The 25,228-nt window shown below is 43.1% G+C and overlaps 1 protein-coding gene and 1 long non-coding RNA gene across 2 annotated transcripts in view; both read left to right on the top strand.

Moving 5' to 3' along the window:
• The window catches only part of hm13 (histocompatibility (minor) 13), a 67,595-nt gene that overhangs the window by 30,275 nt on the left and 12,092 nt on the right, over window positions 1–25,228 (top strand). Inside the window, exons 6-7 of the mRNA XM_034171887.1 lie at window positions 21,667–21,792; window positions 23,599–23,656. Of these exons, the coding sequence (XP_034027778.1) occupies window positions 21,667–21,792; window positions 23,599–23,656 (184 nt within the window). The remainder of the gene's footprint in view (window positions 1–21,666; window positions 21,793–23,598; window positions 23,657–25,228) is intronic.
• On the top strand, window positions 3,637–15,487 carry LOC117511952. Its single transcript, XR_004561159.1, has 3 exons — window positions 3,637–3,751; window positions 3,820–3,905; window positions 14,884–15,487. It is a non-coding gene; the product is annotated as an uncharacterized LOC117511952 (long non-coding RNA).

Genomic DNA, 25,228 nt, shown 5'->3' with positions numbered 1-25,228 from the left:
CAAAAAAGGTTTAAAGCCCCTTTCACACTGGCGCCAATGTAGAGTTGTGTTGTTGCATTTACAGTATGCCTGAAATGCGTGTGTACTCTGTTTTTCCTGCGTAATGCGTGTTGCTGTGTTTGTAGATTTGCTTGCAGCTGCGTATGTTTGCTTTTAATATATGCATTGTGTGTAGCCCTTGCTGCAATTCGACTCTTTCAGTTCATTCCTGCCGGCTGCGCACAACACATCACTGTGCTTGGAATACAGTGCATTGCATCATGAGGTTTTTACTGTTGCATTACTGCCACATATGTAGCCATTGCTGCTGTTTTCTGCCTCTCTCATGTTCTCCGACGTGCAGTGGGACACACTGCTGTCTCTTCGTGGCTCATAACATCAGATCACAAAGTTCACAGTCTGCTGTGCGCTCCCCCCAAGAAAGAAAAACAAAATATTGCCATTTAAACTTGCATACTTTTAAACATTGCGCTTTTTGTTTGACCATATGAGCGAGAGGGGGAGAGAGAGAGCAGGCAAACAAACAAAGCAGTGCAGATCACTTTCTGAGTGGTAATTAAACCCCCTGCTGTGACAAGTCACTTGAGAATGAAGGCGTGAAAAGGTTTTTAAGCCGTCAGCAGCAGTGGATATTCTGTGAGAACAGCTTTGATCCACATGTCCCTGAGTAAAAGCAGAAAAAACAGTGTTAATGCATTTCCTATGAACAATGTTTGAGTCCGTTAATTATGCACAAGACAGTCTGTTGTGTGCACATGCATCTGCACAGCCGCCGGCAACCACATGCACATTACGTGAGAAGTGGAGATGGACAGTTAACCTGGACGTGGAAATGTCCTCCCACTGGCTGTTGATGGACTTTATTAACATGTCACAATCCTGACAGACTGGAGGAGGTGTAAAGTCAAGCAAAGGAGAGTTGATTGTGTGTCCGCCATAAGAACTGAATTCTGGACATGTCCTGCTGGCAATCATCCGTGCAGAGTTAACCTGGACGTGGACATGTCCTCCTGCTGACAATTGTCTGTGAGCAGGACTTAACAGACTCTTTAATGTGCCACAATCGACAGACTGGAGGTGAAAAACGAAGCAAAATGAAGCTGCTTCTGGCGGCCGTGAAAAGTGAACGGGGGACCGTGGAAATGTCCTCCCAGTGGTGATCAGTCTGTGAGGAGTGGACAGTGGACATGTCCTCTGAACGTGGAAACTTGGCTCGCTGCTTCTTCCGTGGTTTTGAAGCTTCACTGCCAGCAAAGTGCAGCGGGGATGGAGAAAATCTATCAATCCAGGTTGTACTGATGAAGGATTGTCCCCCTGGCGTGTAGAATTGCAGAGGGTTGTTGTACAGTAGTGCAGTTTTGTGTAGATTTATAAACAGTTGCAGTGTGTTGTGTAGACTTGGTTAAAAACTGCGTACTTTGTGTCCAGTGCTCTACACCAAAAAATTAAACAGATTTAATTTCTTGGATCCTTCACATGTAGCGCTCGGAGTACTGGAGCATAGGGAGCAAAAACTCAGCATAGAGCTGCTTAAAGTGGCCGTAGAGCTGCTTAAGTCAGCGTAGACGGTACGCAGTACGCAACTCGACATTTACACCGGTGTGGAAAGGGGCTTAAGTCAAAGGAACTTCTTAAACCTGTTTTAAACAAATGCTATTTGTTTTATTTTTAAGTTCTTATTTATTTGTTTTATGTGTATTTTATTTTTGTTTGTGTATTTTTATTTTCTTATTAATTTTTCTGACCATGCAGGTGTTTGGGACCAATGTCATGGTACAGTTGCCAAGTCCTTTGAGGCACCAATCAAATGTAAGTATGGGAGGGAATCAGCACATTTTAAGTGTGCCCAAGTTTGTTTGGTTTCATTTGTCTCATCAGTTTCATGGCACAAATGGTCAAATTCCCAACTTTAAGCCTTGTGATGTCATTTGTTTTTAAGACGGTATAAATGTGTTATCAGCTGTTAAAACATTATCAGTTAGTAATAACAAACAAACCTACATTCTCTTTAACCAAATTATTCAAAGGCAAAATTTTTCCAGTCGACAGCTTCTGAGGTGTCAGAGAACTCGCGTCACATAACACAGCGCGAACAGGCTAATGTTGGCGTGTTTTAGAGAAAAAGCAGATGTATTAATATTTGTGCAGAAAAACTGTCTGTTGTATAAAGGAGAACTAGTGTGCTTCGAGTGGCATCAAATCAGAGCATGGTGCCATTTTGGGTCTAACTGCGCTGAACTACTGAATGAACCTTTAATGTTTTCAACATTTATTAAATCATTATCCACCTACAGCAACACATCCAGGTACAGGTGCTATCAAAATAAATATCAAAATAGTTGAGCTATGACTGTGAATATCTGGTTTATATGATGATGGTTTAGGTGAGTTTTACTGTACATGGGACTGAACAATAAATTTACCTCTGAAAGCTTTGATGATGAAGTCGCGTTCATCCCACACAGCTGACTTTATTTTCCCAAATGATTCTTCTGTTGGGATCTGAAGGGAATCTGTACATCTTGAAGCCCTTGTTGTCTATTTGTGCCTCCAAATGAACAACAACCTGGCATTTTCAGTGAATAAATAAATAAAATAGCTGATTTCCACACAGACGAGTCAGCTAAAGGGCCAGATGCGGTTCTAAGGAGAACCAGCTGACATCTGTCAGCCTGGTGTGGCTCACGTTCAGGTTTGATTCTAATCCTGATTTGTAATGCACAAATTCAGGGATTAAAGTTCTCTCACTACGATGGATTCCCATCAGTTCATGCTGTCCGGCCGTGTCCTGTCCGCGCTTTGCTGCAGCAGGACCCCCCTCCTCCGGTGTGTTTGAGTATCTCAGCACAGTGAACTGATCATTTTTAAACTTTTTTTTTTTTTTTTTTTTTTTTTTTTACCTTTTAATGTCTGCTCTGGGGGGTCCTTACTGTGGTTAAAACACTGCTGCAGACCTGAGAACACAAGAAACTGTCGTGTTCTTCCCCCACCCCCCTCCAAAATACACTTAAAATCTCTGGGGATGACATAACTTAAATGTGCTGATAAAAACCTTACTTCTCAGTCAGGCCTCTTTCCGCATGAATATGAGGGAAGCCAAAAATATGAAAATGACTCAGTAATCTGATCAAACAACCATGTAGGCTGTGAAATCAGTTTTGGTTTAAGGCAAAGAAAAGGTGAAAATACAAATACATTAAGCAACTAAAACAACTAAACTGAGGGGGATCAGGGTGAGAAAGTAGTCACCAAAAAAACCCTCCAGAGTGCATTCCTGGACATCAAAACAAATGTCCACTTTCACAAAAAAAAGACTCCCGACCCGGCTTGGAGGCACCAGTAGTCCCAACATTCCCTCAGACCTTTTCTTAGAGGAAGAAACCCCCAGCAGATGAAACAGGCATCTCTCAGTTTGCTCTGAATTTAAACGTTAGACTGACTCGTCTCGTCTCTCAGTGGTTTTTCCTCAGGACCTGTTGGAGAAAGGTCTAGAAGCCAGCAACTTCGCCATGCTGGGTCTGGGTGATATTGTCATCCCAGGTATCTTCATTGCCCTGCTGCTGCCTTTGACGTCAGGTAATGTCTTCTTCCTTTGACATGCAGAGGTCAGAGGTCATGTTGTCTGTCACATGTCGTGTCCCTGCTGCGCTTGAAGAAGAACAGCAGGACGTACTTCTACTCCAGCTTCCTGGCCTACATCTTTGGACTTGGACTGACTATCTTCATCATGCACACCTTCAAACATGCACAGGTAAGATTAAAGTTCACACTTCTGACATGTATAAGAGGATATGTGACCTTCTGTCTGTCTGCTTGCAGCCCGCTCTGCTCTACCTGGTCCCAGCCTGCGTCGGCTTCCCTGTCATTGTTGCTTTGCTTAAGGGAGAGCTCATCGAGATGTTCAGGTGAGGAACCATAGCAACCAGGTGTTCAGGCAGTCAGCCCCCCCAAATAAAACAAAAATTTAAACTGGAGTTTCACAGAAAGTAAAACATGAGAACAGCTGAGAACTTCCTGCAAACTGCTTCTGCAGAAGCTCTTCCCCCAACATAACAGGGATGAGAATCATCCTCCGATTGGCGGTTTCCTGACTTTGGTATTATTTAGTCACCTGTCATTTCAAATCCAGTGAGAAAAAATTAAAGAGTGATGTGTTTGTGACAGTTCTCACATGAGCCACTGGCCGTCGCTGTTACTGAATAGCGTGGCATGCACGAGGTTTGCCGTGAAGAGCTGCTATACTAAATACACTCAACAAAAATATAAAAGCAACACTTGGTTTTGCTCCCATTTTGTATGAGATGAACTCAAAGATCTAAAACTTTTTCCACATACACAATATCACCATTTCCCTCAAATATTGTTCACAAACCAGTCTAAATCGGTGATAGTGAGCACTTCTTCTTTGCTGAGATAATCCATCCCACCTCACAGGTGTGCCATATCAAGATGCTGATTAGACACCATGATTAGTGCACAGGTGTGCCTTAGACTGCCCACAATAAAAGGCCACTCTTCCCAATAAAACAAAACTGCACCTTTCAGAGTGGCCTTTTATTGTGGACAGTCTAAGGCACACCTATGCACTAATCATGGTGTCTAATCAGCATCTTGATATGGCACACCTGTGAGGTGGGATGGATTATCTCAGCAAAGAAGTGCTCACTATCACAGATTTAAACTGGTTTGTGAACAATATTTGAGGGAAATGGTGATATTGTGTATGTGGAAAAAGTTTTAGATCTTTGAGTTCATCTCATACAAAATGGGAGCAAAACCAAAAGTGTTGCGTTTATATTTTTGTTGAGTGTAGCTAAGCAGCTCGTCCCACAGTTTGTTTGTGTCCGTAAATGTAATATAGCAGTTAACAAAACAAAGGCTGGGTGGTTCATGACAGGGGCTGGGGCACCCTAAGCTGTAAAAACTTTACTTTTCCTGAAAAATGTCTCTCTTGCGAGATCCCGCGTGCGACAACTGCGTATTATGGGATGCATAATGGCAGCAAGCGAATAAAGTTTGAAAGTTTGGACAGTTTTGTGTGAGGAAAAAGTGCTGGAATGGATAAAAGACGAAGATGGCAAGTGTGTCAGAAATCGATAAAGATTCCAAAGAAACGTTTGCATGGACATGACTGGACAAAGTAATACCGTTGACAACCTGCAGCCCTGCTGCCGGACCAAATATCTACTCCTGATGGAAGTTAGTACCGATTTTGGGGGGAAAAAAAAAAAATTAAAAAATTAAACTAAGAGGGTAAGAAAAACACAAATGAACTAAGAATATAGGGGGGGAAAAGGGTTGAACACATCAACAAGGGACATGGGTGGGGCCATGTTTCACCAGGATTCAACATAAATTACTGAATGAGACTTAAATACCACAAACTAACTATAACTGTCTAGTTGATTTTTTTATTTTTTTTTTTCCTTTTCAGTACTCTAGATGGTGTCAACTTGGATTTTATGTTAGACTGCGTGAAAATCAACAGACCTGGTTTTTTAATTAAAAAATGCATCATTTGTCATGTGGTCTTGTGTGGATTTGACCAGGATTTACATGGACATTGGACTGACTATCCTGACTGTTTGGTTTCATTATTGACAAACACTGATTTGAATGTCTGCTCACAATAAATTTAGATGCATTTTATTATGAATTGTCATTCATGGCCAAGATTTTAAACAAAGGTATAAATGAGAGCATTTATATCCACATAAAATCATCTTTTCATCTGTTAAAATTCACCAGAATAGCTCCTTTTAAGTGTTAAAAATTCAAAATTTCCCCCTTAGGGAGGGAGACCCCCCATAGTCACCCATCAGTCTTTTTCCTTCCAGACTGTTCTTATCCCTGACATGTACTGATGATCAGAGAAATCTCCTGTGGCCCCACCTCCTTAAAAGAAAGAGCACCACAGATGCTTTGTTTGCTCAGAGTGCTGATGGAGAAGTACGGAGGAATTGCCTTCTGTGTTTGTGGATTTAGAGAGAACTGATGACAGTGTCAAGAGAAGTTAGTGTTTTGGGAGGGAAAAGATGGTGTGGTGCCCATGTTGGCAAGCCGCTCTGCCCCACTCTCTTACTGTTTTGTTTGCTTCTACTCTGCTTTTGCTTTTTTAACTCCTATCGAGAATCGCCAAACTCTTTTCAAAATTAAAGCTTCATCTAAGGCTTTATTGTCATCTGATCGTTCATTGTTTATTCGGCAAACACTTCCTCCTGTGCTGGCAGACATTCCTAATCACCTGCGCCAACTGCCTGTTGTCTTTCCCAGAAGGGGTGTGGTCAAAGGCAGTGCTCCCTTCGGGGAAAGACAACGGGCATGGAACAGCTACACCAGCTGTGTTGTCTATCCCCCGAAGAAAGTGCATTAGAAGATGGGGAAAATGCGCTGGTGCACTCGTCAGACTTCATGCTCACTTTTTAGCTCTTTCAGCTGATTACGAGGGCTGTCAATAAAGTATAGGTCCTTTTTATTTTTTTCAAAAACTATATGGATTTCATTCATATGTTTTACGTCAGACATGCTGAACCCTCGTGCGCATGCGTGAGTTTTTCCACGCCTGTCGGTGACGTCATTCGCCTGTGAGCACTCCTTGTGGGAGGAGTCGTCCAGCCCCTCGTCGGAATTCCTTTGTCTGAGAAGTTGCTGAGACTGGCGCTTTGTTTGATCAAAATTTTTTCTAAACCTGTGAGGCACATCGAAGTGGACACGGTTCGAAAAATTAAGCTGGTTTTTCGGTGAAAATTTTAACGCTGAGAGATTTTGAGGTGATACTGTCGCTTTAAGGACTTCCCACGGTGTGAGACGTCATGCAGTGCTCTCAGGGCGGCCGTCGTCACCTGTTTCAAGCTGAAAACCTCCACATTTCAGGCTCTATTGATCCTGGACGTCGTAAGAGAACAGAGAAGTTCAGAAGAAGTCGGTTTCAGCATTTTAATCCGATATTCCACTGTTAAAGGAGATTTTTTTTAATGAAAGGCGTGCGAACAGGTCCCGCGCGTCGGGGCGCAGCCGCGCGGTGCGGTGGCACAGGAAAAACACCTCCGTGTTGATAACCATTTGTAAATCCAGGCAGCTTTTGATGGCTTTCAGTGGACTGAGTGTATGAGAAATTGTTTAACAGTTGGGCATGTTCCAACTTGTCCTTAAGGCTTCCAACGGAGGTGTTTTTCCTGTGGCGGAGCGTCACAGCGGCTGTGAGCCGACGCTGCAATCCGTCCGCACGTCTTTCATTAAAAAAAATCTCCTTTAACAGTGGAATATCCAGATAAAATGCTGAAACCGACTTTTTCTGAACTTCTCTGTTCTCTCACGACGTCCAGGATCAATAGAGCCTGAAATGTGGAGGTTTTCAGCTTGAAACACCTCAATCTCTCATCAGCTGTTAAAATTTCACCAAAAACCAGCTTAATTTTTCGAACCGTGTCCACTTCGATGTGCCTTACAGGTTTAGAAAAAATTTTGATCAAACAAAGCGACAGTCTCTCAGCAACTTCTCAGACAAAGGAATTCCGACGAGGAGCTGGACGACTCCTCCCACAAGGAGTGCTCACAGGCGAATGACGTCACCGACAGGCGTGGAAAAACTCACGCATGCGCACGAGGGTTCAAGCATGTCTGACGTAAAAACATATGAATGAAATCCATATAGTTTTTGAAAAAAATAAAAAGGACCTATACTTTATTGACAGACCTCGTATTTCCTTGGATTTGGACTTTCTGCCCAGCATTGGATGTGGCGGTGGATCCACCCCATTTTCCCAGAGTCGTCGCCCCTGTTTGCACAGTGGCTGGACCTTCTGCTGCCTGTGCCACGGTGTTCACTGCAACAACCTCCGCCAGCTGAGACGTGCTGCGTCATGAGCCTGCTCACAGCGGAACCTGAGCGTAGCCCTGCTAAACGCAAAGTCAGTGGCGAATAAAACTTTTCTTTTAAATGACTTCTCACCTCCCGCAAACTGGATACCTTGTGTGACGGAGATGTGATCCATGCGGGTGACCATATGCCGTTTCTGAACTCCTTCCTCCTGATTGTTTGTTTGTTTTTAGCTTGCCCCGCTCCACGGGTGGTGGCGGTGGCGGCATAACCTCTGTGTTTAAATCCAAACTTCATTGTCGTTTGTCCCAGCCTCCGAGTCACAGCAACTTTGAGCTGCAGCTTTTTGAACTGAATCTGTAATTTCCCCGTCCTCTGGTCAAGGACTTTTTAAACCTGATTGAATCCTTTAATTACCCAGTGCATTTCTGTCCCGACTCATGAAAAGGGGCATATTTTAGTTCTTGTGTTGTCTTATGGTTTGTCTGCATTAAGGAAATCTGTGCAACTCTGTGTATTTCCGATCATCTACCTGTGCTGTTCACTTTGACGCTTCCGTGTTCGGGCGGATAAACGACCTGTCCCCCCCCAATGCCTCTGACGTGCTGTTGACCCTTTGTCACACAGTTTTTCCGCTGTTTTTAATTATTCTTCTTTTTGTGCACACTTGATGAAAAATGTGGTCTCAGTGCCAATGAGATTTGTCTGGCTTTAACTCCATGTGCACGGAGATCTTGGACCGTGTCCCTCCTTGTAGGCCAAGGCGCTCTAAACCACACTCACAGCCATGGTTAAACGAGTCAACGCGTGCACTCAGATGCACATGTAAGAGAGGAAATAGAAAAAAAGATCATCTCATTGCATCTCACAAATTCTTCATGGCTGTATGTTTGCTTATCAGAAAGCTGCCAAAGCAACCTAATTCTCCTGTTCATTGTCTTGAACTCTCTTATTAATCCCAGTGATGCCTCCCCTCTTATGCCAACACCTACACTCTGTCCTAGCTCCCCTTTTTATCTAAGGTGTTAGAGAGAGCGGTCTACATCCAGTTGCAGTCATTTTAGCCCAGCATGACATTTATGAAAAGTTGCAGTCTGGCTTCATACCCAGACATAGCACCAAAACCACTCCACTGACAGTTTTTAATTATTTGATTTTAGCTGTTGACTCAGGTAGTCCTGCCATCCTGATGCTATTAGATTTGTCAGCTGCCTTTAACACAGTGGACCACATGATTCTGTTGCATCGTCTTGAGCAGTGTGTGGGCATTACAGGCTCTACTCTCACCTGGTTAGTTCTTGCCTCACAGAGCAGAGCTTTTCTATACAGCTGGGCCACTTTTCTTCAGATGTGGCCCAACTGACCTGTGGAGTCCCTCCATCTTTCGAAACTACCAAATATCTGTTCAGTGATACAAAATATTTAGGATATCCAATTCTTAATAATGTAAAAATCCTGTATCCAGGTGTGATAAAAGATGTAATTATTCCACAAGACTGGTATCTGTGTAAAATACTATTTGTTGCTTGTAAAAAGGTGATTACCAAGAACAAACAAACCAGACTCCCCAAGCTTTAAACAATGGACAAACATAGTGAAAGAAATATTTTTAATGAAGATGACCTTCACCCTGAGGTGTAGAGGTGAAGACTTCACTAACAAGTGGGCAAAATGGATCTCCTACACAACACGGGGAAAGAATGCTGCCTCCATGTGATTCATGTTGGACTACCAGAGATAAGTTATGCAATTTAAAGAGGATATGGTATACCCCCACACGGTAACTGTTTTTATGTACAGTATATGTTCTTTAAAAATAAGCCCAAAAAAAGCATAAATAAAGGGTGATAAAGAAAATACCAAATATGTTCCATTGCTTTGCCAATGATGTCCAAATTTACCTGCCACTAAGGTCGTTAAGCAGTGCCCCAATGCAGCCATTATTGGATTGTTTGAGTGGGTTAATGTTAGCCTTTGTCTTGGATTCTTAATTAATCCAAGACAAAGGTTATCCTGTTTTGGGGGAGCACTTCCACAGCTTGCTCTGCTATTGTCCTGGGTTCCAATATTCACTGGTCCAACATTCACTCCTGTGTGAGGAACCTTGGGGTGATTTTTGACACCCATTTTAAATTTGATAAGGTCAGTGCTGTTGAGAACAAGTTTCTTCTAACTGTGTCTCCTAGCCAAGTCCAAGCCATAGTTCTCTAGGACTGATCTTGAGAAGGTTATCCACACCTTCATCACAAGTAGACCAGATTATTGTAACTCTCTGTATGTTGGCTTGGATCAGACCTCTCTAAACCTCCTCCAGCTTATTCAGAACACTGCTGTTCGTCTTCTTTTGGGAAAGAGAAGTCTGACCACATTGCATTGGTCTTGGCTACTCTTCACTGGCTTCTAGTCCGTTACTGGGCTAATTTTAAACTTCTTTTAATTGTTTTTAAAGTCCTCAATGGCCCCAGTGTATCTTTCGGAGCTGCTTCTTCCTTACACCCCAACCAGAGCCTTAAGGTCTTCTGACCAACTGTTGCTGCAGGTGCCTAAAACCAGATTAAAGATGAGAGGTGACAGAGCCTTTGCAGCGGCTGCCTCCAGGCTCTGGAATAGTCTCTCCTTTAATATTAGATCATCCCTATCCCTAGAGACTTTTAAAGCCTCTTTAAAAACCCATTTCTTTTCTCTGGCATTTCCTAAATGAGTGATTACATCTGTTTCACTTTAGCATTTCTTCTGTTTTTGCTGTTGCTTAATGCTGACACATTTTCCATATTGTAGTCTCCTCGGTAGCACGGCCCAAGTAGAGGGTCACCCTTTTGAGGGAGTTTTTCTTTCCCACTGTTACCTGCATGCTTGCTCTGGGGGTTGGTAAAGTTCGACCTCACTTATGCGTTGCACCCGAGGCAGGCGTTGTTCTGATTTGGCGCTATGTAAATAAATCCTACTATTTACTCTTTATTTTACTTTGTTTTTTTATTTGTTTTATTGCTGTTGTAATTATTGTTCTTAATTCATTTACTTACAATTGGGGTAACTTGGTGCCCATTTTTATAATATGTGCAGCACTTTGGTCGACTGCTGTCATTTTAAACGTGCTATAGAAATAAAGGTTGAGTTGAGATAGTACTGTCTTCATTTACTGAGATTTCAAGCCTTATTCTACTTGGTCTGACTAAAGTCCTCGCTGCCTTTATTCTAAAAACTTTTCTCTTGCTCTCCTCATTTCCCGCTGTCCATACACCTCCGTTATCTGGCCCCAAATGCTCCGTCTCTGGCCCATGAAACGAACCACATCGTTGTTTGAACAAGTGGGTCATGTGACCCTGGGACTCTGTTTTAACTGCAGCTTCGCTGTTGGTTCTGTACTTTGTATCTTTGGTTTTTGGTAAAAGCAGCTGGTCGCCCCCCTTGAGTCTGGTCCTGCTCCAAATTTCTTCCTGCGAGGGAGCCAGTGTGTGTCCTGGGGCTGGGACAGGTTCCACCTGACTCACATGAGCCACTTGTTGTGATTTTGAGCTGTGTCCTTGTCTTCACTTTCTCAGCAACGATCAAGCCAAGTCTTGTCCCGTGGCAGCTCAGGGGTCACGGAGTTGCTCGGACCAGTTCTTCGGAGAACATTGTCCTTTTTTTATTGGATGCAGTTTGACTTTCTGAACTCACCACAGTAAACTTCTGTGGCTCACATTTCCACCAACCAGGTTTGAGCAGAAACAAAATAACTGTACCCCGTCATTAGACGGTGACCCCGTCCCCACTTCTTCATTAACCTCCTCTCTCTGAGCTAATTGTCATTTCCTTAATCACAAAGCCACTTTGACTGTTTTATTCTTTTCCTTGCCATCTTTCCATCACTTTGTCTATCTTTTTTTTCTTTTCATCTTCTGCTCCCTCTCTTGTCTCCTCCCTGTCGTCTTCTGCTCCCTCTCGTCTTCTCCCTGTGTTTCTCTTTCCTGTGGTTAGCTATGAGTCGTCTCAGGAGCTCCTCCCCCCTCTCCCAGACTCGCCTTCTTCCCCACAGTCAGTGGCTCACCCCGCCAGCCTGGCTAGCTCCATGGACGCTGTCCTGAAGCCAACAGGCTCCTCCCCCCGCCGCCGATTACAACCTACTTCCATGTAGAGTGTGGCCTTTTGATTTTGCTCCCATTCATCTGGTCAGATAACTCGGCACCAAGGCCAGCTCCACTTGTCCCTCACCTCCCATTCATCCTCATTATCGTTAGGACATCTCCAAATCAAACGTCGTAATGGATGATGAAGTCCCAGGTGGGGTTTTGGTCATTATTTTATACTCTGATTAAAATCCGTATTTATTTCTTGGGTTACTAATTTATCATCACGTGTATGGTAATAACACTCATCTGCTGATTTTGTCTGGTTATAAGTCAGGAACAGTCCCCAGCATCCTCGGTGGTCTTTTCTTTGTCCCATCATAAACTCTCTAAATCCAGACACACAGTGGGACTCCTGCTGGCTGAGAGCAAACGTTGTCTCTGTCCTCACGTCATCTGCAGATGTGTTTTATCTCTATTGTGTGTAAGCCAGAATTCATGAGGAAGAAAAGCAGATATAACAGGGAACAGAAGCGAAGGCGACCGCGGAGGCGTCCCCATGAGGGCACAGCAGCCGTGATGCACTCGCCTCATCCGTGCCCACTCTGTCTGCATGCGCGACATACCATTTGCGACCGTGATGTGGTCGTGCTGGGCACGCGTTATCTGTTTTGCACGTTGTCCCGGTCCGCCGCCAAGCCGCGCCAACCCGTCGGTTGCGGATATCAGTGGATGACAGCGGATATGTGGCGCGTTGGTTGTGTATGTCCTGCGTATGTCTTCAGTATATGTTCAGGAAGTGATGCGGATCTCATCCGCATCAGGACTTTTGAGCCGCTCAAAAATTGTGGCTGCGGACATACGTGCCTCTGCAGATGATCACGGATGTGTTCAGATGTCGGCCGACTCATACAGGAATGTTACACGGATATTGCGGTTGTTTGGCGGATGTGGGCCACTTTTGTGCGCATTCCATCCGCAAATCCTCCTAAACGCCAGTGGGACAGGGCCCTTAGATCATCCCGCCAGCAGCAGAGACTTTTGACATTTGCATTTGACTTCTATTTACACTCAACAAAAATATAAACGCAACACTTTTGGTTTTGCTCTCATTTTGTATGAGATGAACTCAAAGATCTAAAACTTTTTCCACATACACAATATCACCATTTCCCTCAAATATTGTTCACAAACCAGTCGAAATCTGTGATAGTGAGCACTTCTCCTTTGCTGAGATAATCCATCCCACCTCACAGGTGTGCCATATCAAGATGCTGATTAGACACCATGATTAGTGCACAGGTGTGCCTTAGACTGTCCACAATAAAAGACCACTCTGAAAGGTGCAGTTTTGTTTTATTGGGGGGATACCAGTCAGTATCTGGTGTGACCACCATTTGCCTCATGCAGTGCAACACATCTCCTTCGCATCATCCGTGAAGAGAACACCTCTCCAACGTGCCAAACGCTAGCGAATGTGAGCATTTGCCCACTCAATTCGGTTACGACGACGAACTGAAGCCAGGTCGAGACCCCGATGAGGACGACGAGCATGCAGATGAGCTTCCCTGAGACGGTTTCTGACAGTTTGTGCAGAAATTCTTTGGTTATGCAAACCTATTGTTTCTGCAGCTGTCCGAGTGGCTGGTCTCGGGCGATCTTGGAGGTGAACATGCTGGATGTGGAGGTCCTGGGCTGGTGTGGTTACACGTGGTCTGCGGTTGTGAGGCTGGTTGGATGTACTGCCAAATTCTCTGAAACGCCTTTGGAGACGGCTTATGGTAGAGAAAGGAACATTCAATACACGAGCAACAGCTCTGGTTGACATTCCTGCTGTCAGCATGCCAATTGCACGCTCCCTCAAATCTTGCGACATCTGTGGCATTGTGCTGTGTGATAAAACTGCACCTTTCAGAGTGGCCTTTTATTGTGGGCAGTCTAAGGCACACCTGTGCACTAATCATGGTGTCTAATCAGCATTGATATGGCACACCTGTGAGGTGGGATGGATTATCTCAGCAAAGGAGAAGTGCTCACTATCACAGATTTAGACTGGTTTGTGAACAATATTTGAGGGAAATGGTGATATTGTGTATGTGGAAAAAGTTTTAGATCTTTGAGTTCATCTCATACAAAATGGGAGCAAAACCAAAAGTGTTGCGTTTATATTTTTGTTGAGTGTACATGGAATGTGTTGATTACTGCTGAAGTGTGAAATTATGTGCTCTGTGCACCTTCAGAATACTTGCAGTGTGCACAGCGCGCCGTTCCGTAAAGGACGAAAATATAACGCAGTGTTAAAACACCTCCGACCGTACGAGCATGTATCTTTTAACAGCATCTGCAGGAGAGCATGCGTGTGCGCATACATGAGCTTTGGAAAAGAGCGGAATCTTTTGATCGCTTGTGATACGTGTGCATGCTTACGTCCACGAGATATCTTGTAAAGCACTCCAAAGGTGTTATCAGGTTACAAAACAGCAGTTTCAGTTTTAAGTGTTTATTTCTCACTAGCTTTTACATAATATCTGAGGACCAGCTTATTTACACAGAAACACAGCAGTTTGCGAGCTGGTTTCACCATGTTGAAAGACCAGCCAGCACTTCTCTGCTGTGATTGGCTGCCACCATGTCTTTCCCACAATCACCACCCCCACCTGCAAAGCAAAAGCACTGCCGCGCAGGGTGCGCATATCCAAAACCACCGCCAAGCTCAGAGCCCGTATCCAAAACCACCGCTGCACAGACATCAATCAAGAGAAAAGGTGTGGTTACGATATTGACATCGTTGGCGTTCATGATCTGACAAATAGACATTTCTGAAGTGAGACATAATGACTAAATCAGCCAGAAGGTGAAACTGTCCTACAGCTTTTCCTCACTAATTAAAGGCCCTTTGTTCAATGCGATTTCTGCAAAGCAGCCTGCAGGGGGCATTTTACTCTTCCTGGCTGACCGGTTGGAGTCGGGTGTCTTTCATTGTTCACTGGCTGATTCTGTCCTGTCAATCTGCAGGTACGAGGAGTCCTCAGCTGAGGAGGCGGGGCATAAAGAGGAGAAGAAGGACCAATAACCTGCATCCCTCTCCCTCCCCCCAATGTAAAGATCCAGCCTGACATCACATTTCACTGAAGCCCCGCCCCTTCACCCTGTTGCTGGGGGCGGGGCTTTCATCACCAGCACTTCTCTCTGGTGGAGTCTGGCTGGTCTTCATGGTAACGGCTGACTTATTCAGGCTGTTGTATTCCCATCATCCATCTGCGTGTTTATCTACAAACGAGGCCAGACAACTCTGCTGTCTTGGCTCCGCCCCTGAGTGGCTCTGCCCTAAATTTAGCGATTTATCTTCCACACTCCCAGTGATGGACATGGGACAGGATGTGACCTCATTGGCAGCTTTAACAAATCTGGTGTTCCTGGTTCTGAACGAGTGCCACACCCCTCACGGCTCAGCTGCAGATTCCGGCATTCCTCACGTTCACGCTCGTGTCATTAATGTCAAAGGTCAAATTTTTGTAAGTTAAAAGCTTGACTCTTTTGTTTTTGTTTAAAACTGTAATTTCTTTATGATGTGGACATCGTGACTTGAGCAGCAATCTCATCATTAAAGTATCTAACCACGCCCACCACTCTGGTCTTTCTTTTTTTCTACAAAATATCTGAAAATGCTCAGAAACGTGAAAATGGAAAAGACCCGAGTTTGTACATTACGACCCTGTTAATTATTATTTTAGTGGATCTAAACCATCTAGGCAAGTGCGTGTGCGTGCATGTGTACGTGCGCACACACACACCTTCGATCACGGAGAAACTGGAGAGCTTTATAAGACGATTAAATTAAATTGAAATTGAACAACATTTTATTGAGTCTTAAAGTAAATAAATATGAAATTGGTCACTGGATCCTTAAACTTTGGACATAAAACTCTACATGGTGGATCCTTGATCTGTGGACAATAGAAATAAACAAACTCTGTAGTTTTTGTCAAAGCATTTCCTTTCAGACATTATTGGCATGAATGTCTTTCCATACATTGAGATGAGCTCTTACAGCTATGCTGCGCAGCACGTCTCTTTTGGAGGAAAAAAAAAGTTTAGTCGATTGTAGTTTCTTGTCTGTATTACAGTGTTTGTAAGCGGTGTCATTTTATTTCAAGCGGCGATTCGTTTTGAAGTTATTAATTCCGACTGGACTCTGTCTTAGCAGAGAGCCGCACAGCGTTTGGAGCTGTGCCAATGGAACAGAGGACGATTCTCGTTTCTTGGATGCAACAAGACATGAGTCCCATTTCGTGACTTTAATCCACACAAAAGTGACTCATGATATTTTAATGGCTTTGAGAGGGGTTAAGAAGCGGACTTGCCGTTTCTGAAGAGCAGCAAATCAAAGAACCAATACCAAAGATTTCATGTCTGCTACCTGCAACACACGTGGAATGTCTCAAACCTAAACCTACTTCTAGGCATCTTATATATAGTACTCTGGAACCCCCCTAAATCCAAACAGTTCAACTGTCAACCCCACTGAGGTCCTTAGTCTGGGTCTCATTACATAAGATCACTGTCCTCAAAATCATTGTTGATGAATGATCTAATTATTGATCACTTAGATATGATTGGATTATGTGAAACCTGGCTTAAACCTACAGCTGTCCTCCCCTTAAATGAGGCCTGCCTACCAGCATATACATTTAGTCACGTCCCTCGTGATGCGAAGCAAGCAGAGGTTTGCTCTTATTTATGAATCTCGGTTTAGTTTATTAGCTGTTGGGGTGTCACAATATAACTCATTTGAGCATCTGATTCTCTGCTCAGGATATTACGCACTGTCAAGGTCAGAAGAATAAAAATCAGCCGTATTACTTTGTCACTGTATATAGGCCTCTTGGCCCATATTCTGAATTCTTAGATGAATTTGGTGCACATCTCTAACTTGTCAGCTAGTGCAGATAACATTCTGATCATTGATGACTTTAACATTCATAAATAAGGCTTCTGATCCCCTCTGCAAATCATTTATGGAAATTGTGGATGCATTAGGATTTCAGCAATGCATTCGGGACTCGACGCACATTAGTGGAAATACCCTGGATCTGGTTCTTGCACATGTTATTGCTGTCACAAATATTGACATCATGCCTCTTACATCAGTGGTCTCTGATCACTCACTTATTTAGTTTACAGTTTCGCTGCCGTGTTTAGTGGAACAACAACCTTATATATCACTACCGCGATGCATCAACTCCTCAACTGAGACTGAACTCGAAGCTAGACTGCCTGATGTCTTGGCTTCACATTTGGCAAATACCCAATCAGTAAACAGACTTGTGGATAGTTTAAACTCAGTACTCAAAACTACACTCAACATGATTGCGCCACTTATGTTAAAACCACGTTCCCCAAATAACAGTCACCTTGGTTCAGTGATTACCTGCGTGACCTCAAGCATAAGGCTAGAGGTCTAGAACGGAAATGGCGTAGTTCAAAATTAAAAGTATTCCACCTTGCGTGGCATGATGCTATCTTAGACTGTAAGCATGCATTATTGGCTACAAAGCGGACCTATTACTCTGATTTGATCAACAAAAACAAGCATAACTCAAAGTTCTTGTTTGACACGGTGGCATCATTTATTCATGGACAACCACCTGTAGTTGGACTCCTTTTAAGGCACAAGACTTCCTGGATTATTTTGAGAAGAAAATAGAAGACATTAGGTTAAACATATCCCGGCAAGCCTTAAACCCAACCACTACACCATGCTGTTGAGGTGGGCGCCACTACTGAGGTATTACCTAGACTTACAGAATTTGAAAGTATCTCACTAGGCATGCTGACGAAACTCATAACGTCAACAAAAACACACCTGTTTATTTGATCCTATACCAACAGAACTGTTTAAGGATCTGTGGCCCATTCTTGGGCCGACTGCGGTGGAAATTAAATCTTCTTTAACTTCTGGATCTGTTCCTAAATGTTTCAAATCTGCAGCAGGCATTGACATTAAGCTTTTTAGTATACTTGTCCATAGGACAAGTAACCCTTGTGGTTTACTTTTCCTATAGGAAAAGCTGGTTGACTGGACAAGCGAGCGCCACAGGCGCGAGTTGCGTGAAGCGTGCAAAGGCACGCGATACATACGCCAATGGCACGTGTCACCTAGGGGTGTCTGGGAGCATGCTACTGTGGAAGAACTGAAATTACACTTTTTCATAAATTGCTTCTCTCCTGTGTGGGTGGTAAAATTGAATTTCCAAAAAATAAATTTTATTACATATTGCATGCATAGCCTCTAGCCTTTTAATCCGTTAACCAAGACATAGATCATAATGTTTCTCTCCTGCGATTGTTCATAATTGCCGAAAAAATTTAAATAATTGGTAAATGTCAATATGCATCTGCTGTCTTCTGTGTGTTTTCTGAATTCATCACTGTTCAATGCATGATCATTTCCAGTATGTTTTTTGATAAAGCAAATCAAATTCTTTTATTTCAACATTTAAAAATGACTTACTGGTCCGCAATTGAAGGAAAATCCAGACAGACATGGCAGTATATATTGTGTTGTCCTCTTCCTTGTGCCCCAGCCACGGATAATCCTGTGTCTAGCTACTCACAAACTTCCTCTCTCTTCCTTTCTCTTCATACCTCTACTTTGAAGGTTCTACACTTGCAGGAGTTGATGCTTTGCGTTTGACTGGTGTTTCCCTGGTATCTGGCCCAGTTTCGGAGGTTTTAGAAAAGACATTCTGTTCAATATATTCTTCAAAAGGCGTGTTAATCGATGCGATGTTCGTTATCTAATGTTTCCCGCCACAGCATCTTGCAAGAAGATGCTACGAACGCACACTCCATGCAGTGGTCTCGTGTACACATGATACAGAGTTATTCCCAGAAATTTTTAGTATAGCGGTGTTGTTGACAATTATTGCCCGAGGCGGCGCGTGTTGCGAGTCATTTTGACTGGTTTTAGATGCATTGAAAGCAAGAATAATAGACAAAAGTTCTTTTTTGTATTTTTCTGTCTTAAGAAAATAAATGACATTGAAAAGTTTTAAAACACATTAATATTTGATGGACATAACAGTTGCTGTCTTCTTTAAAAATGACACACTGCACCTGTGCAGAGTTTTTTTTTTCTGTCATGTTGACAGTTTAGCTTTTTTTTTTTTTTTTTTTCAACATTTTTGAGTGGAATTGCATACTTACTTAAAATAAACAATATAACCCCTAATTGTCTTGCTTGAACAAGAGCTTAAATCTGGACTGATTTGATTGTCAAATCAGAATCAAATTTATTGCCAACTAAGTTCTCACATACAAGTAATTTGATCTGGTGTCATTGGTGCATAAACAACAATAATAAAAAGAAAATGAAAAAATAATCTGGAAGAAGTAAAGGAGTAAATCTGCTCTTTTAAAGATGAATCCTGGATGAAAAACTTTCTGAATCCGTTCGGGCGCAGTTCAGCACAACAGCCTGGCTGGATTTTAAAAAACTGCCTGAGAGCAGGGCAGAGTGTGACGGCACTGTCAGAACACTGGTGGTGCGGCGCTGTTGTTCCATTGTCTGGGGAGAACCCTGTGATATCATGTTTTCCGATTGTCTGCGACATGGAGAGTTGCGGGAAAAACCAAAGACGCTTTCTTGCGAGGTGTAAATGAGAAAACAACTTGTCCGGTCGGACAACGATTTAGAGCTATTGCTAGTCCGATCACATTTTACACTTGTCCCGGACAATCGGACAAGCGTTAATGTCGATGGTAGTGCAGTGATTAAACCATTACTTAAGAAACCTAATCTTGGCTCTAGTGTATTGAAAAATATCGGCCGATATCAAATCTATCACTTTGCTCTAAAATTCTGGAAAAAGTGGTTTCACGGCAGCTTGTGGACTATCTTACTGAGAATAATCTCTTGAACCACTGCAGTCTGGTTTCAGAAAATATCATTCCACAGAGACGGCTCTCACTAAAGTGGTGAATGATCTTCTGCTTACAATGGATTTGGACAGCACTACAGTTCTGGTGCTGTTAGATATCAGTGCTGATTTGATACCGTGGATGATCATATTCTACTTGATAGTCTGGAAAATCATTTTAGGATTACTGGGAGTGCCCTTGCATGGCTGACGTCATACTTGACCAGTCGATCTCACTGTTTTGTACTGTAACACTACCGCTAACCTTAGTGACATGAAATTTGGGGTTCCACAGGGGTCTGTCTTAGGCCCCCTGCTTTTCTCCATTTATATAGCACCCCTTGGGCACATATTACGGTGTTTTGGGATTACCTTTCACTGCTATGCTGATGATACTCAGTTATACATGCCGATAACTGCTGGTAATCTCGTTCACATAAAATCCTTAGAAACTTGCCTTGCATCAGTGAGAAGTTGGATGTCTAGAAACTTCCTACTTTTAAACTCTGATAAGACTGAATATGGTTCTTGGTCCAGTGAGACATCGCATCAATTTGACAGTTAACGCTCAGCCTAGGCTCGTGTATCATACATCACACTGACAAGTGGGGAACATTGGGGTAATTTTTGATCCTACGTTGTCCTTTGACCTCCACATTAGAAATATTACGAGGACTGCGTTCTTCCACCTGCGAAATATAGCAAAGATTTGTCCCATCCTGTCTATGGCTGATGCTGAGACCCTGATCCATGCGTTTATCTCTTCTAGATTGGACTACTGCAATGTTCTATTTTCTGGTTTACTGCAGTCTAGCATTAGGGCTCTCCAGTTGGATCAAAATGCTGCAGCCAGACGTTTGACAATTAATTAAACCTTACGTACCGCCCCGGGTTTTGCGCTCTCAGGGTGCAGGTCTACTTTGTGTGAATAAGAAGCCTGCAGTTTATAGAGTTTTCACTTATTGTGCCCCTGTTCTGTGGAATGATCTCCCTGCGTCAATAAAACAGACATCTGTGGAGTCTTTCAAGTCCAGACTTGAGACGCACTTATTTTCCCTTTTGTACAGCTAGCATACTGGTATAGTTTGTTTTACGCTTTTTACTCTTTTAATTGATTTTATTAGTAAACGGAGCATGGCGTGGCCTCAACTTTACCTAAATTCTGGGTCTTTTAGCGAAGCTTAGGGCTAGTGGCTGGTGATCACCTTAGTATTTCTTCTGTTTTTCTTGTTGTTTAATGCTGACAAATTATACTGTATTTTTTTCTTTCTGATGCCTGATTCTGTTTTTTTCTCTGTTTAAGGTGCAGCTCCATCCAGAGATGGAGTTGTATTTGTGCTGGCGACCCTCCTGTCCTGTGCACCAACAGCATTTCCTGTATATTCATTTTGTGAATTGTTCTGTAATTTATGTTTGTAGCATGGCCCAAGCAGAGGGTCACCCCTTTGAGTCTGGTCTACTTGAGGTTTCTTCCTCAGAGGGAGTTTTTCCTTACCACTGTTGCTCTGGGGGTTAGTAAGGTTAGACCTTACCTGTGTGAAGCGCCTTGAGGCAACTCTGTTGTGATTTGCCGCTATACAAATGAAAATAAATTGAAGTTGAAAACTTGTCTGGGGAGAACCTGATTTTATTCTTTAATTTCCAGGTATTTGCGGGCCGGTCCGAGTCAGCCAAAGGGCCGGATACGGCCCGCGGGCCATAGAATGCCCAGGTGTGGTCTAGACTGGCTTTCTTGGGTTTGTAGCTTGTTTGGGATTGTTGTCTTGCTGTCTGAAGTTCCTCCTGGTTAATTTGAGTCTGTTTTTCTGTAACTTGTAAGAAAAATAGTCCCTTCAGACATCTAAATTCTCATGTTTGTTGTTTTATGATGCGGCAGCACTGGATCGCCAACAACCTGTTTGGTTTGGCTTTTGCGCTGAATGGCGTGGAGCTGCTCCATCTGAACAATGTCAGTACCGGCTGCATCCTGCTGGGGGGGCTGTTTGTCTACGACATCTTCTGGGTGAGCCTTGTCATGTCTTGGTGTTGATGTTTAAGATACAGCAATACTTCAATCAAAAAAGGTTTAAAGCCCCTTTCACACTGGCGCCAATGTAGAGTTGTGTTGTTGCATTTACAGTATGCCTGAAATGCGTGTGTACTCTGTTTTTCCTGCGTAATGCGTGTTGCTGTGTTTGTAGATTTGCTTGCAGCTGCGTATGTTGCTTTTAAATATATGCATTGTGTGTAGCCCTTGCTGCAATTCGACTCTTTCAGTTCATTCCTGCCGGCTGCGCACAACACATCACTGTGCTTGGAATACAGTGCATTGCATCATGAGGTTTTTACTGTTGCATTACTGCCACATATGTAGCCATTGCTGCTGTTTTCTGCTCTCTCTCATGTTCTCCGACGTGCAGTGGGACACACTGCTGTCTCTTCGTGGCTCATAACATCAGATCACAAAGTCACAGTCTGCTGTGCGCTCCCCCCAAGAAAGAAAACAAAATATTGCCATTTAAAACTTGCATACTTTTAAACATTGCGCTTTTGTTTGACCATATGAGCGAGAGGGGGGAGAGAGAGCAGCAACAAACAAAGCAGTGCAGATCACTTTCTGAGTGTAATTAAACCCCCTGCTGTGACAAGTCACTTGAGAATGAAGGCGTGAAAAGGTTTTTTAAGCCGTCAGCAGCAGTGGATATTCTGTGAGAACAGCTTTGATCCACATGTCCCTGAGTAAAAGCAGAAAAAAACAGTGTTAATGCATTTCCTATGAACAATGTTTGAGTCCGTTAATTATGCACAAGACAGTCTGTTGTGTGCACATGCATCTGCACAGCCGCCGGCAACCACATGCACATTACGTGAGAAGTGGAGATGGACAGTTAACCTGGACGTGGAAATGTCCTCCCACTGGCTGTTGATGGACTTTATTAACATGTCACAATCCTGACAGACTGGAGGAGGTGTAAAGTCAAGCAAAGGAGAGTTGATTGTGTGTCCGCCATAAGAACTGAATTCTGGACATGTCCTGCTGGCAATCATCCGTGCAGAGTTAACCTGGACGTGGACATGTCCTCCTGCTGACAATTGTCTGTGAGCAGGACTTAACAGACTCTTTTAATGTGCCACAATCGACAGACTGGAGGTGAAAAACGAAGCAAAATGAAGCTGCTTCTGGCGGCCGTGAAAAGTGAACGGGGGACCGTGGAAATGTCCTCCCAGTGGTGATCAGTCTGTGAGGAGTGGACAGTGGACATGTCCTCTGAACGTGGAAACTTGGCTCGCTGCTTCTTCCGTGGTTTTGAAGCTTCACTGCCAGCAAAGTGCAGCGGGATGGAGAAAATCTATCAATCCAGGTTTGTACTGATGAAAGGATTTGTCCCCCTGGCGTGTAGAATTGCAGAGGGTTGTTGTACAGTAGTGCAGTTTTGTGTAGATTTATAAACAGTTGCAGTGTGTTGTGTAGACTTGGTTAAAAACTGCGTACTTTGTGTCCAGTGCTCTACACCAAAAAATTAAACAGATTTAATTTCTTGGATCCTTCACATGTAGCGCTCGGAGTACTGGAGCATAGGGAGCAAAAACTCAGCATAGAGCTGCTTAAAGTGGCCGTAGAGCTGCTTAAGTCAGCGTAGACGGTACGCAGTACGCAACTCGACATTTACACCGGTGTGAAAGGGGCTTAAGTCAAAGGAACTTCTTAAACCTGTTTTTAAACAAATGCTATTTGTTTTATTTTTAAGTTCTTATTTATTTTGTTTTATGTGTATTTTATTTTTGTTTGTGTATTTTTATTTTCTTATTAATTTTTCTGACCATGCAGGTGTTTGGGACCAATGTCATGGTAACAGTTGCCAAGTCCTTTGAGGCACCAATCAAATGTAAGTATGGGAGGGAATCAGCACATTTTAAGTGTGCCCAAGTTTGTTTGTTTCATTGTCTCATCAGTTTCATGGCACAAATGGTCAAATTCCCAACTTTAAGCCTTGTGATGTCATTTGTTTTTAAGACGGTATAAATGTGTTATCAGCTGTTAAAACATTATCAGTTAGTAATAACAAACAAACCTACATTCTCTTTAACCAAATTATTCAAAGGCAAAATTTTTCCAGTCGACAGCTTCTGAGGTGTCAGAGAACTCGCGTCACATAACACAGCGCGAACAGGCTAATGTTGGCGTGTTTTAGAGAAAAAGCAGATGTATTAATATTTGTGCAGAAAAACTGTCTGTTGTATAAAGGAGAACTAGTGTGCTTCGAGTGGCATCAAATCAGAGCATGGTGCCATTTTGGGTCTAACTGCGCTGAACTACTGAATGAACCTTTAATGTTTTCAACATTTATTAAATCATTATCCACCTACAGCAACACATCCAGGTACAGGTGCTATCAAAATAAATATCAAAATAGTTGAGCTATGACTGTGAATATCTGGTTTATATGATGATGGTTTAGGTGAGTTTTACTGTACATGGGACTGAACAATAAATTTACCTCTGAAAGCTTTGATGATGAAGTCGCGTTCATCCCACACAGCTGACTTTATTTTCCCAAATGATTCTTCTGTTGGGATCTGAAGGGAATCTGTACATCTTGAAGCCCTTGTTGTCTATTTGTGCCTCCAAATGAACAACAACCTGGCATTTTCAGTGAATAAATAAATAAAATAGCTGATTTCCACACAGACGAGTCAGCTAAAGGGCCAGATGCGGTTCTAAGGAGAACCAGCTGACATCTGTCAGCCTGGTGTGGCTCACGTTCAGGTTTGATTCTAATCCTGATTTGTAATGCACAAATTCAGGGATTAAAGTTCTCTCACTACGATGGATTCCCATCAGTTCATGCTGTCCGGCCGTGTCCTGTCCGCGCTTTGCTGCAGCAGGACCCCCCTCCTCCGGTGTGTTTGAGTATCTCAGCACAGTGAACTGATCATTTTTAAACTTTTTTTTTTTTTTTTTTTTTTTTTTTTTTACCTTTTAATGTCTGCTCTGGGGGGTCCTTACTGTGGTTAAAACACTGCTGCAGACCTGAGAACAACAAGAAACTGTCGTGTTCTTCCCCCACCCCCCTCCAAAATACACTTAAAATCTCTGGGGATGACATAACTTAAATGTGCTGATAAAAACCTTACTTCTCAGTCAGGCCTCTTTCCGCATGAATATGAGGGAAGCCAAAAATATGAAAATGACTCAGTAATCTGATCAAACAACCATGTAGGCTGTGAAATCAGTTTTGGTTTAAGGCAAAGAAAAGGTGAAAATACAAATACATTAAGCAACTAAAACAACTAAACTGAGGGGGATCAGGGTGAGAAAGTAGTCACCAAAAAACCCTCCAGAGTGCATTCCTGGACATCAAAACAAATGTCCACTTTCACAAAAAAAGACTCCCGACCCGGCTTGGAGGCACCAGTAGTCCCAACATTCCCTCAGACCTTTTCTTAGAGGAAGAAAC

This window comes from Thalassophryne amazonica, chromosome 6 (assembly GCF_902500255.1).
Source record: "Thalassophryne amazonica chromosome 6, fThaAma1.1, whole genome shotgun sequence".
Taxonomy (NCBI): domain Eukaryota; kingdom Metazoa; phylum Chordata; class Actinopteri; order Batrachoidiformes; family Batrachoididae; genus Thalassophryne; species Thalassophryne amazonica.
Note: the sequence above shows the minus strand (reverse complement) of the source record. Positions and strands in the feature narration are given on the sequence as shown.